At 44.0% G+C, this 14,277-nt stretch overlaps 1 protein-coding gene across 1 annotated transcript in view; it reads right to left on the bottom strand.

Moving 5' to 3' along the window:
* lrig3 (leucine-rich repeats and immunoglobulin-like domains 3) overlaps nt 1-10,660 on the bottom strand; it is a 31,785-nt gene extending 21,125 nt beyond the window's left edge. Inside the window, exons 1-3 of the mRNA XM_080022423.1 lie at nt 10,278-10,660; nt 5,335-5,406; nt 4,773-4,847 (exon numbers count right to left, since the gene is read on the bottom strand). Coding sequence (XP_079878549.1) covers nt 4,773-4,847; nt 5,335-5,406; nt 10,278-10,504 — 374 coding nt within the window. The 5' untranslated portion in view covers nt 10,505-10,660. The remainder of the gene's footprint in view (nt 1-4,772; nt 4,848-5,334; nt 5,407-10,277) is intronic.
* Nucleotides 10,661-14,277: the final 3,617 nt, after the last annotated feature.

The following is a 14,277-nucleotide window of genomic DNA, read 5'->3' as shown; positions in this document are numbered from 1 at the left end:
TTGGTTGTTTGGTTGGTTGGTTTGGGGTTGGTTGGTCAGTTGTCTGGTTGGTTTGTTGGGGGTTGTGGGTCAGTTGGTTGTTTGGTTGGTTGGTTGGTTGGTTGGTTTGGGGTTGGTTGGTCAGTTGTTTGGTTGGTTTGTTGGGGGTTGTGGGTCAGTTGGTTGTTTGGTTGGTTGGTTGGTTGGTTGGTTGGTTTGGGGTTGGTTGGTCAGTTGTTTGGTTGGTTTGTTGGGGGTCGTCGGTTAGTTGTTTGGTTGGTGGTTTGTTGGGGGTTAGTCTGTCTTTCAGTTGGTTAGTTCTTTGTTTGTTTGGTGACTTGGTTGGTTTGTTTGGGGTCGGTTGGTTTGGGATTGTTGGTTAGTTGCTTGGTTTGTTAGTCGGTTGTTGGTTGGTTTGTTGGGGGTCAGTTGTTGGTTTGTTGGTTGGTTTGTTGGGGGTTGGTTGGTTGATTAGTTGTTTGGTTGGTTGGTTTGGGGTTGGTTGGTTGTAGATTGATTGGTTGGTTTGTTGGGGGTTGCTTGGTCAGCCGGTCGGTTCAGGGTTGGTTGCTTGGTCAGTCTGTAAGTTGAGGGTTGGTTGCTTGGTCAGCTGGTCGGTTCAGGGTTGGTTGCTTGGTCAGTCTGTAAGTTGAGGGTTAGTTGCTTAGTCAGCCGGTCGGTTCAGGGTTGGTTGCTTGGTCAGCCGGTCGGTCGGCCGTTTCAAACGTGGCAAAATAAACCAGAAGAGAAAGTTCAACTTTGCTGTAACTTTGTGATATTTGGACTGCTAAGTCCTAGCACTGTACCATTAGCGGTGACAATAGCGTGTCATGCCAGCAGTACTCTAACCCTAAAAGCCACATTTTTACCACGTTTTTATCAGTGACGTACAAATTTGTCACCAGGAGGAACACATTTATAAACAAGGTAGCAATAGCATAGCTACGACAAGCGTACACTAGAGGGTACCCGCCTGTACCCTAACGGACGCAGTATGTGGGTTTTTGTTCACTTTGTTGTACTCAAAGCACATTTTAGCTTGAAGCGTTAAACGTCATGAAAGGTGCAAATATTTTTCCAACTCTCGATTCGTTGGGTTCAGTCGTTAAAACGCAAAGTCAGCGAGGGACGACTTCCTGGACGATGAACGAGAGGGGAAGGAAGAGTTGGTTTGGCCCTGAGTTACAGATGGAATGGAACAGTTCTGTCGCAATTATTTGTTTGGGTGGAATGCAAAGTGTAATTCGGTCACATCCAATATGAGTTGTGCCGAAAGCCCTGACCTGTCTGGCCTTGGACGTTAATATAGTCCTCGTGATTTATTTTCAGTTTGTGACTTCAGACTCCCGAGTCATTGTTCAAGACGGTCGAATCGTTTGCGAGTCTTTCATCACTACTTCTGTTCCCTGTGTGTGAACTGACTTTTCTCCATGACCAGGAAGTCGTCTGGTCCAGCTCTTCGAGCCGTGGTGGGTTGTTTTGTGTGTGAGCGTTCCTACGATCGGGGGAGAGATGGGATGGCGGCGCCCCGTTCGGGCAGAGGGCCACCAGAGTGAGGAGTGTGCAGGGTTTTGATTCAGCGTCTCTCTCGGCCTCGGCAGAAAAAAAAAAAAAAAAAGAGGCAGCGCTGGGTTTCATTCCAGGCGCCACGGCAGAAAAAGAATCATCACAAGAGCTGCTCAAAACTCTGTTCGTTTTCCAGTTGGAAATACCACACACACACACACACACACACACACACACACACACACAGACACACACACACACACACACACACACACACACACACACACACACACACACACACACACACACACATACACACACACACACACACACACACACCCCACGCTTTGGTGCGCACAAAAATAACCACACACACACACACACACAATCCCACGCCTGAATGTGCGCACACACACACACACACACACACACACACACACACACACACACACACACACACACACACACACCAGCCAAAGTGACTTCACATTGGAGAGCGCTGGTGACTGCTCAATGGATTTACAAAAGTGAAAAATAAAAGTGAAATCAACAACTGGTTTGAAAGCGGTACAAGAACACTCCCAGCCCAAAGCGCCAACGCTGGTGGTGATGGCGGAAAACACCACCACCGTCGCCTTTAAAAAGATAGAACAGTGTGAAGCCTGACTTAAGTGGTAATCCATAAAATCGCCCAGTCCCAGAATTTCATTGGGAACTGCAGCGACGGTGGCGGACCCTTCCACCAATAATGTAAAAACAGCACAAAGACAAGCACACGCATAACGCAAATATATCGACCGACTGTTCTTATAATCCATCAGACAAAACCATAATTATGAACTGTTTTTAAACAAAATAATCTTACGGATTACCACTTTAATGTGATGGACACGCAGTGTTTCATGTTTCTATCAAGGTTATTCATATTTAATTCTACAGAACGTTTCTATTGCACAGGGCTTCACAAGTACTCTTTTTCAAGTACACTTTGAGTATTTTCCCATACCCAATATCGATCCCATCCATCACGTTCACTGAACAATATGCACTTAAGGTTATTCTTTTGGGGTCGTTGGAACGTCATCATTGACAGATGATCAAATGTTCTCAGTGATGGACGTCTGCTTCTATGAGTCACAAATGCAAGTAGTTTAGTTTCTCTCATATTCTCTCCACTCTTGATAGAACATATCTTCAGATACTGATACTGAGCCTTAATATGCCGATATGTGAACCTCACATCAGTATCAATGTCAGTATCGATATTTTACAGATTATTTGAAAGTAGCCCAGAGAACTTCCTCCGTTTTGATGTGAAATCCAAGCATTTCAATCATCGAACAGCAGTTTTAGGTTTTGTATTTGCTCATTTTGCTCATCACCCGAATTCAGAAACCAACCTTCAAGGGAAAACCTTCAACCCCCCGAGCGCCAGATCAGCCATAGACCATTTTGCCACCGAGACCCCAAAGTTGTGCAAATGAGTCTGAATGGCCAGATTTTTTTCCACAGACCATAATTATCAATTGTCCTGAAACGACAGAACAGTTACTTTCAGCAAAAGCCGTCCCTGTTTCTCACACCGCCGGCGTCAAAAGGGTTGCGTTTCTGCAGCCAGTGTGAAGAACGAAAAAACCTGGACAAACGCCCCGTGGCAGCGCTACAGACGGCTCTGGAGCTCCACATCGTCATGTTTAGACTTGATGAGGAATAGGCCTCGTCTGGTTCGGAGACCAGATGCATTCTTCCCGCTCGGGGTTTTGAGAGCTGTGCCGCAGAGATCCAAACCAGGAAAAATAAGTCGGAGGGTCCTGCCAACATTTCTCTTCAAAGTCCTTTTGTGAGCACGTGTTGCACAATAACACCGTCATAAATCTCCTGCTTCGGGTCGGCCCCTGTCTGAAATGTGACAACTCAAAGGGCGGCTATGACGCCCAACTCACTCTGCCGCTGTTTTAACGACAGCCGTTTTATTAGCTACAAATATGCTTGATGAACAAAATAAAAAAAAATACCCACAATTAAACTGTATCTTCTCAGCGCCTGGGGAAGAAGACTCAGTTTTTCCGATACCAACGCCGACACCAGCGCAGAAAAACCCCAGAGGAGAGGAGGGCAGCGTCGGCAGACGTGCAAAACAGAGAACAGTTCCATTTCCGTTGAGCGCGTTTTGTTTTTCACCACGTGACCCCGTCTGAGGCAGCGTGCCCTGTCTGGGAACCCGCTTGGCCAAACGGACAGATCTCTGGAGAGGAAGAAGAAAAGAAACTGAAGGGAAAAGAGGGGGCAGCGTGCCAGCGAACCTGGAGCAAGAAACGACCCTGACGAAGGACCACGAAAAAAGACGGAGAAAAATTATCCAGAAGAACTGGCTTGAGGAACGACCTTGAAGAGCTACTGCAATAGAGATACAGAGATACTATATCCATCCACCCTGAAAAACTACCTAGAAAACTACCCCAAAGAACTACTCAGATGAACTACCTAGTAGAACTTCCCAGAAGAACCAACTGAGAACAACTACCCTGAAGAACTAACCCTGAAGAACTACCCTAAGCAACGACCTTGAATAATGACCCTCAAGAAATAACCCTGAAGAACTACTCATGAAGAACTACCCAAAGCAACAACCTTGAAGAACTAACCCTCAAGAACTATCCTTGAAGAACTACCCTTAGGAATGACCTTGACGAACAACCCTGAAGAACTAACCCTCAAGAACTATCCCTGAAGAACTACCCAAGGAACAAACTTGAAGAACGACCCTGAATAACTACCCTCAGGAACAACCATTAAGAACTTCCCAGAAGAACTACCCTGAGGAACAAGCTTGAATAACCCCCCTAAAGAACTAACCCTGAAGCACTACTCCTGAAGAGCTCCTCTCAGGAATGACCTTGAAGAATGACCCAGAGAAGCGACCCTGAAGAACTAACCTTGAAAGACGAACCCTGAAGAACTACCCTAAGGAACGACCTTGAAGAAAGACCCTGAAGAACTAACCCTGTATAACTACCCCGGAAGAACTACTATGAAGAACTGACCCTGAAGAACTACCCTAAGGAATGACCTTGATTAACTACCCTTGAAGAACAAACCCTGAAGAAATAACCCTGAAGACGTACCCTAAGGAACCACCATGAAGAACGACCCTGAAGAACTAACCATGAAGAACTACACTAAGTAACGACCTTGAAGAACGACCCTGAAGAACTAACCATGAAGAACTACACTAAGGAATGACCTTGAAGAACGGCGCTTCAGGAGGTGGAGGGGTGTGCACTCACAGGATCAGCGTGGTGATGTTGGAGGCGTAGGGTCCAAAATCCGGAATCATCTGTAGTTCGTTGTTGTTGAGCTTCCTGCAACAGAGAAGCAGAACAGGAAGTGGGGCGAGGTCCAAAGGAAACGAACAACATGAAGTATAAGAAGAAAAAAACAATCCTATTACGATTCCATTCTTTTGTCTCAATTCAAGAATCGTTTTTGAAAATAGTTTTATTGAAGCTTTTTCTAACAGTTGGGCCCAAATTTCGGAGCCGAACCCCATCGGACCCAGAACCCCCACTGAGTCCACGTTGAATGGAGCCACGAGCCTTTGTATGGAAACCTGAGTGAAAGGTGAGATCCTGCCCAGTACCCAGCCAGGCTGCGAAGCGTCTGTCTGCCTGTCTGCCTGTCTGTCTGCCTGCCTGTCTGCCTGTCTGCCTGTCTGTCTGCCTGCCTGCCTGTCTGCCTGTCTGCCTGTCTGCTCGTCTGTCTGCCTGTCTGCCCGTCTGTCTGCCTGTCTGCCGCTTTCTGTCAGAGTTTGAGAATCCGCCGTGTTTGTCCTGGATCAGTGCTACTTACATTTCTTTGAGATGCTGCAGATTGGAGAACAAGGAGCTGTGGAGCACCTGCAGCTTGTTGTGGCTCAGGTCCCTGTGGAAGGAGGGAAGAAAGAAAGAGAGAAAGAAAGAAAGAAAGAAAGGAAGAAAGGAAAGAAGGAAGAAAGGAAGGAAGGAAGGAAGGAAGGATAAGTTGGAGAGTGAACACAGGCTTTTTTGAATTTTTTGGGGGTTAAAACATTCCCATGTGTTTCCCAGAGCGATCCAGGAAAATGTCAATTTGTGACGAGCTCCGTCACCGTCTGAACGGAGACTCCGCCCTCGATGGAGGAAACGATAAAGAGCCCAGAGTCACCACTCACCCCACGCCCCATGCACCACGCCCACGCCCCGCGCCCACGCACACGCACCAGGCCCCACGCCCCACGCCTCATGCACCACACCCTACGCCCCATGCACCACACCCTGACGTCCGGCTCTTTTTTTCCCGGAGACTCGGCTCCTTACGATCGACTCCTTCCCGCGCTCTGCCTTGCGGCGGACTCCATCTGCGACTCCTCCCACTCCCACGACTCTTCCCACTCCCCTGACTCCTCCCACTCCCCTGACTCCTCCCACGATTCCTCCGACTCCTCCCACTCCCACTCCTCCCACCCTCACAACTCTCCCACTCCCGTTTCGCTGAATCCAACGAACCAAGAGTTTGGAAAATTCGGACTAATCTTTTTCTTCAATTAAAAGTGACAATTATGATGATTATAGTTAAAGAAATTACAGATAAAAGCTTTTTGTATATCTCGCAATTTTTTGGGGGGGTTGGGGTTCGGCTTTTTTCTGTATTCGGCTAGTTTTGTATAGTTTGGTTTTTTTTCCCAAACTGAAGCGTTTTTATATTTTAAAATTTAAAAATGTTAAAGTTGAAGGTCAAATAAAAGCATTAAAAGGTCTGAGATGTGATTTTAGCGATTTAGTTCAATTATTTGCAATTTTTCCAACAGCAAAGAACTTCACTGAACATCACATCTCAGCCCCTTAAAAGCTTTTCTTTTACTTTCCACTTTTTTAACTTTTAATTGATATTAAAAAAAGCTTCAGTTTGGGAAAAATATGTTTTATGTAGAAAAAAACTGGCGAATACACAAAGAAAATAGCCAAAAAAAAAAGCCAAATGTACAAAAAGCGATTCCATCTCTGCACTGGATACATGGGTTGAGTTGATCGGGCTGATCAGTCATGGAAAGCATTGATCGGAAAAGTTCAATTAAACATTTGGGATTTCCTCCTCGGAGGCTCCTCTCTCATCTTCCATTTTGTTCACAGTGATTTCAAATGGTGGAAATATTAACTCCGGGTGGAACCCAGCGCCCGGCCGCGCTTTTTTCAGCGTGTGTGTGTGTGTGTGTGTGTGTGTGAATGAGCCCTCCACACACTGAAGTGATTCTGCGTGGGCAACGGGGCCCGAAAAAACAAAGTAAAAACTTTCCAAAACTAAGTGCTGCTCTCTGTCTGTCTCTCTGTCTGTCTCTCTGTCTGTCTCTCTCTCGCTCTGCTTCTCTCACTCTCTCTCTCTGAGAGCTGGAGTAAACACTTTCCCTCTGCAACCCTAAAACTCCCCTCCCTCCCCCCTCCTCCCCCTCCCCCCTCATCTGGAACCCATCAGGGGGTCCTGGGGAGGTAACAACTGGTAATTCATTCACAATGCCAGGAACAACCCCCCCCCCCCAACTGAAGTTTCTACTGACCTGTGTGTGTGTGTGTGTGTGTGTGTGTGTGTGTGTGTGTGTGTGTGTGTGTGTGTGTGTGTGTGTGTGTGTGTGTGTCTGTGTGTGTGTGTGTGTGTGTGTGTGTGTCTGTGTGTGTGTGTGTGTGTGTGTCTGTGTGTGTGTGTGTGTGTGTGTGTGTGCAGCCGATCTCAAGGCTTTCAGTTTGTATTATCCACCGATTTAAATCTGCTCCTCTGGGAAGAAGCGTCTTCATTAAAGTGGTAATCCACGGGTTTGTCTGTGTTGTGGTGGATGACGCCTCAAGTCCCAGGACGTCGTTGGAAACTTTCTTTTCATTTATTTTTGATTTATTTCTCGGTGGCTTGAGGCGGAAGGAGAATCCTCCTGCTCTGCTTTCCACTGTGTTGCCGGGGAAGGCGTGGCGGACCCCGCCACCAGCAACAGGAACAGCATCATGCTAAATACATTGAATGGCTGTGAGTGACCCTCTATGGATCTACCTGTATATCCGTTTATCCATCCAGCATCGTCTATCTATCCATCCCCCTGTCTATCCACCCATCCATCCGTCTATCCATCCATCTGTCTTTCCATCAGTCAATCAATCCATCCATCCAACCATCCATCCGTCTATCCACCTGTCTATCAATCCATCCATCCGTCTATCCACCTGTCTATCCATCCATCCATCCGTCTATCCACCTGTCTATCCATCCATCTATCCACCTGTCTATCCATCCATCCATCCGTCTATCCACCTGTCTATCCATCCATCCATTTGTCCGTGCGTTCGTCCATCCATCCATCCATACTTCCATCTGTCTGTCTATTGATTCATCATCTGTCCATCCATCCATCCACCTGTCTATCCATCCATCCATCCATCCGTCTATCCATCCATCCATCGATCTGTCTGTCTATCCATCCATCCTTCCGTCCGTCTATTCATCCATCTATCCATCATCTATCTATCCATCCACCTGTCTATCCATCTAACCATCCACCCATCCATCTGCCTGTCTATCCACCCATCCATCTGCCTATCCATCTGTCTCGCCATCCATCCATCCATCTATTCATCCATCCAACCATCCACCTGTCTATCCATCCATCCATCTTTGGGGGGTTATGAGGTTAGGAGAATTCAGCAGGAATAATTGGGTGCTGGAAACGCTGGAAAACAAAGGCTCTGGCAGTTTTCAGGGTGTTTTAAGATCTGCTGGAGAGACGCTCGTAAATTAGCATGCCAGAGCTAAGAGCTAACAACTTCCCCCCATGTGGAACTCTCTCTCTCTGGTTGGCCTGCCGCTCCGTCTCTGTTTGCTCTGGCAACCCCAACTTTCCAGAGCGGCACATTGACATTCACGCAGAGAGCTGGGCGGTGGGGGCCAGGAAGCCCTAAAAAACAAAACGATCGAAATCGAACCCGAGACGATAACACAGATAGACGGTTCCGCTGCGAGGGGGACAGACATCTGGGAAGGTGCGCGTCTACCGGAACAACGGTGCCCAAAGTGGGGTCCGCGGCCTGCCCAAGGGGTCTTCACAGGAATTGCTGAGGGCCGCAGTAAAATATATATTTTTAAATGTTTTTTTTATATTCTATATATTATTTGAGATACTATATATATACTGATATTAGTCTGATATTATCCATCCATTTATCATTAAAAAATATATTATATATATTTGGTTTTGTATATGTTTCTAACATTTCTTTACATTTTTATTATATTCATTTTAAATATAAAATATATTAACCCCACCATAACACTACTGAGGAGTTTTTGTTGTTTTCTAAATGACTACTTCAGTCAACAAGGATCCAGTTTAATATTAATCCACCTGGCTGTTTGTTGTAAGGTGTGTGCAATATTTATTTTTACATTTTTTTGTTGGACATTAGACATTAGACCCCCCTCCCCCCTTCCCCTCCCAAAGATAAAAACAACAGCAATAACGACAACAACGACGAAGACAACAAAATGACAACAACGACAACAACAACAACGAGGACAACAACAACGATGACAACATCAAAGATAAAAACAACAGCAATAACGACGATAACAACAACGATGACAACAACAACAGCAGCCATGACGACAACAATGACGACAACAGCAATGACGACAACAACAACGATGACAACAACAACGGCGACGACAACAACAACGACGACAACAGCGATGACGACAACAACAACAATGACAACAACAACAGCGACAACAACAACAATGATGACAACAACAACAACAAAAACAATGACGACAACAACAACAACAACAACAACAACAACAACAACAAGACAGAACCAGAACAGCCACTTTGGACGTGGTTTGAGCGGCTCTGGAGGAGGCTTCACCGCTGGGGCCACACTGGACCCTTTTTGGGGGACAGAGGTATTTATTTGGTGATGTGGTATAATTCACTAACCCTGTATCCCAATGTAAATACGCTGTGGCCATCCCAAATTTACTACATTTGATTTAGTTTGTTGTTGCCAGAAAACGAGTTTTCCTTTCTTTAACTGATTCAATAATGAGTATTTCTGCATATTTCATTGAATTTTAACACACTTTTCCTTTCATAGTTAAAATAAAAGCTTTTCAAATTATTTCTAAATTGCAAAAAATAAAAAAATAAAGTGTGAATAAACTCCCTCCATCCAACCTTTAACACACCACAGCACCACCCAGAGAACAGGGCGGTGTGGAAGGTGCAGCCTCCTCACACACGAATGCGCAGTGTTTCCACCTCTGCCTGGATTCGTTGAGGCAGCAACATTATTTCTATTTCTATTTGTGTTGGAATGAAACTGGAAATGGCCAAAAAAATTTAATTGCACCTCTTATTTCAGGACATTAGAGTGTTAATATCAGTGTCTTTCAATAAACTATTAGAATAACTATGAACACTTACATGTAATATTGGTTCATGTGTTTCATAAACTCAGCAATAAACATGTATAACCATAATAATAATAAAAATAATAATATTTATTATTATTATTATTATTATTATAACAAAGTAACACACTAAAAACAGAAACATTAGGAAGGTAAAGTAAATGAAAAGTAAATCATTTAAAAACGAATTAACATTCAGCTCCTGATCTTCACTTTATACCAATAAAATAAACTCTAAACGAATAAAATGCCAAAAAAAAAAACCGTAAAATAAATAAATAAATAAATAAAATGAAAATAAAGTTTGAAAAGTTTTTTGGACTGAAACTCACAGCTGCACGGTCCACTCCGGGAGGGCCCCCGGGCTCTGCCCCCTCCTCAGCCGGCTGCAGTCCACCAGCGGGCCGCCGGGACAGGCGCACCGGGCCGGGCAGCTGCATCCACCAGGACGCGCCGCCCCGAGCAGCAGCAGCAGCAGCAGCAGCGGCGGCGGCGGCGGCGGCAGCGGCGGCGGGAGGAGCAGGAGGAGCCCCGTGGACCGCGGGGCGCGGGGGGACATCTTGGTCGCTCCGTCGGACACGCACAGGGGGAAAAAAGACAAAACAACCTTTTATTTGAATTCCCCGGTGAAAACGGAGCCCGGTGAATCCAGACAAGTGTCATAAATCAAGGTCCTCGTCCGGGGAGAAGCGGCCCGTGCGTCCGGGCTCCATCCGCAGCTCAGCGCAGCGGAGCAGGGAGCGCGGAGCCCGGATCCCAGCCCCGGCGGGGCGGGGCGGGGCGGGGCGGGGGCTGGCGGAGCTACCGGGCCGCCGCGGGGGCCGCTGGGAGATGGAGTTGTTTACTTTTAAACGCAAACTCAGGAGGAGAATTTCAACTTTCATCGTCGCACGAAGTGACGTAAGAGGAGGCGACAGCGGCCGAAACGTTTTTATCATCCACCAAAACTGAAATAATAATAATAATAATAATTATTATTATTATTATTATTAATAAAATAATAACATCAACTCAAATAAAAGTAAGTAAAGTGAAATAAAGAATTTGAGACAAAATTAAATTAAACAGGATAAAATGAAATAGGATGAAATAAAATAAAATATGGGGATGGTGGATGAATGAATTTATGAATAAGTGGATGAATGACTTGATAAATGGATGGACCAATAAATTGATGGATGGCTCGATGGATGATTGAATGAATGTATAAATGGTTGGATGAATGAATACATGGATGGATGAAGGGCGGAATAAGTGGATGGTGGATGAATGGATGAATTTATGAATGAATGAATAAGTGGATGGATTAATCTGTTGACTGATGAACGAATGAATGCATTAATGAATGAATGAATGGATGGATGGATGAATGAATGAATTAACAGATGAATGGATGGATGAACAAATAGAAAGGTGTATAAATAAATATAAATATAAATAATTGGATGGGTGAATAAGTAGATGGATGAATAATTAATGAATGAATAGATAAGTGGATTGTTTGAATGGATGAATGGATGAATGAATGAATAAATATATACATGGATGAATGAATTAATACATTAATGAATAAATAGATAGAGCGATAATAAACAGCGACCGCCTGAGGGCGACCGGAAAAGCGATTCCACTGGAAAAGCGCGGCCCTGGCAACCCTGACCACGCTGCTGGCCATCAGCCTTGATTGGAACGTGAACCTGGTGAGAACTGGCTTCACTAACATCACCCACGACCACTTTTCCTCCCGTTTCATTTGGTAGCGAGTAACGAGGGTGTTCGGGGGGAAATGTGTGGCGGCGAAGGTCGACTTTTTTTTTTGGGACTAAATGCAGCCGAGGAAAAGTGAAAGTCGACAGAAATATGACTCAAGAACAGATGCTCCCTAAAAATGACTTAAGTAGAGTAAGAAAGTGTTTTTACTCTGTTAACTTTGCACAACACTGAGATTCATTTCCGATCGTCATTCATAACAACGTACTCAGGTTCATGTTCGGAGCAACAACCTCGCTGCTGAGGAACTTACTACTCTGCTGCAGCTTCCCACTGGACCCAGAGCTGTCACCTTCATTTTAAATGGCAACCTGCTTCTCAAAGACACACACACACACACACACACACACACACACACACACACACAGACACACACACACACACACACACACACACACACACACATTTACACAGAATACACACACACACAAACATACACACACACAAACATACACACACACAGCAGATACAAACACACACACACACACACACACACATTTACACAGCATACACACACACAAACATACACACACACATATTCACACACACAAACATACACACACACACACACACAGCAGATACAAACACACACACACACACACATTTACACAGCATACACACACACACAAACACATACACACACACACAAACACATACACACACACACAAACACATACACACATACACAAACACACGCACCCATACACACACATATATACACAACATATACACACACACACATAGCAGCAACACACAGTATACTGTATAGACACACAAACATATACACACATGTTTATATATATATACAAACACACATACATACACAGAGATATACAGGATAAAGACACACACATATACACACAGCTGCGATGAATATATACTGTATACATATACACACACACACACACACACACACACACATCTTGACAAAATTAAAAAAAAATCGATATATGCCCTTTAATGAGAACAGGAAAACAACCGATACAGAAATATGAGATCAAGTTTTTTTGGGCCCCGCTTGCACCTGTTTGCACGGACGGAAGACGCTCAGTGATGATAACTAAACAGTGTTGATTGTGTTTGTGTTTCATCAGCAAAAACATGAAATACAAAATAATATTTATATTTTATTTTGTTATTTGCGGTGACGGGGGTAATGAGCTCAACCCCGTGGTGATGTCACAGCCCTAATTACACGTGTCGCCACCATGAGTTCTATTTAAAATATATTGTAGAGCCTATTGTTCCTTTATCTTTTGAAATGACCTTTTTAATCATATTTCTATTATTATTTATTCTTATAATTAACTGATGGTATTAGTCCGTCAAAATACTTACTGCTGGTAATGGTTAAACACTTTATTATTAACATCCCTACTACATACTATACTATGCTAAACTTTACTATCCTATAGTACTAGAGTAAACTATACTAGACTTGAGTGTACTGTACTACCACTATACTGCATTGTACTAATACTGCCCTATACTAAACAGTACTGTACTGTACTATACTTTACTTCAATTTAACTATATTGTACCGTACTATACTGTAACACACTACACTGTACTACACTGTACTATACTATACTGTACTTTACTTTACTGTACCATGCTGTGCTATACGGTAATGTTCTATACTGTACTATACTGTGCTATGTTGTACTGTAGAAGAAGAAGAATCTTTATTACTGCACTATACTGTACTATACTTCACTTTACTGCACTGTATTGTACTATACTGTGCTATGTTGTACTGTAGAAGAAGAAGAATCTTTATTACTGCACTATACTGTACTGTACTTCACTTTACTGCACTGTATTGTACTATACTGTGCTATGCTGTACTGTACTGTACTGTACTGCACTATACTTTACTATGCTGTACTGTACTATACTATATTGTACTGTACTATACTTTGGTATACCGTACTATATGATAGTGTACTATACTGTACTATACTGTACTGTACTATATTGTACTGTACTATACTTTGGTATACCGTACTATATGATAGTGTACTATACTGTACTATACTGTACTGCGTTTAACATTCCTGGCTGTGCGGTTTGGGTGAGAACCATGTAGAAACCGTCTCACCTTGGGGAACCATGAATGTCCTCTTTCTCTCCCGGTGTGGAGCAGAAACAGACTCCATGGGCTAAAGTACACACAACACATTCCTGCCGCGGTGAAATCATACTTTCTAGCCACGGCTGATCTGTTTGGTCACAACGGCGCCGGGACGATAGATGTTTTCATTTATTATTATTATCTTTTTTATATTTTCAACTTTTTCTTGGCTGCATAAAACATCTGCCTTGGAAAACACGTTTCTGAGCTTTTGAGACGCTGCAGGTCCAACGGTTTATTAATAATAACAATAATAATTATAATAATAATAATAATAATAATAATAATAACAACAATGATTCTGTGGAATGTCAAGAAGAATCCCCGAAAAGCACGTACAGATGTTGGCAGGGAGCTGCATGTGGCGCGGTGCCTGACGCTCCACTCAGAATAGAAACAGCGTTAAAAAATGTCTACCCAGCATGCAC

Source organism: Zeus faber (genome assembly GCF_960531495.2).
Source record: "Zeus faber genome assembly, chromosome: 21".
NCBI classification, from domain to species: Eukaryota; Metazoa; Chordata; class Actinopteri; order Zeiformes; family Zeidae; genus Zeus; species Zeus faber.
Note: the sequence above shows the minus strand (reverse complement) of the source record. Positions and strands in the feature narration are given on the sequence as shown.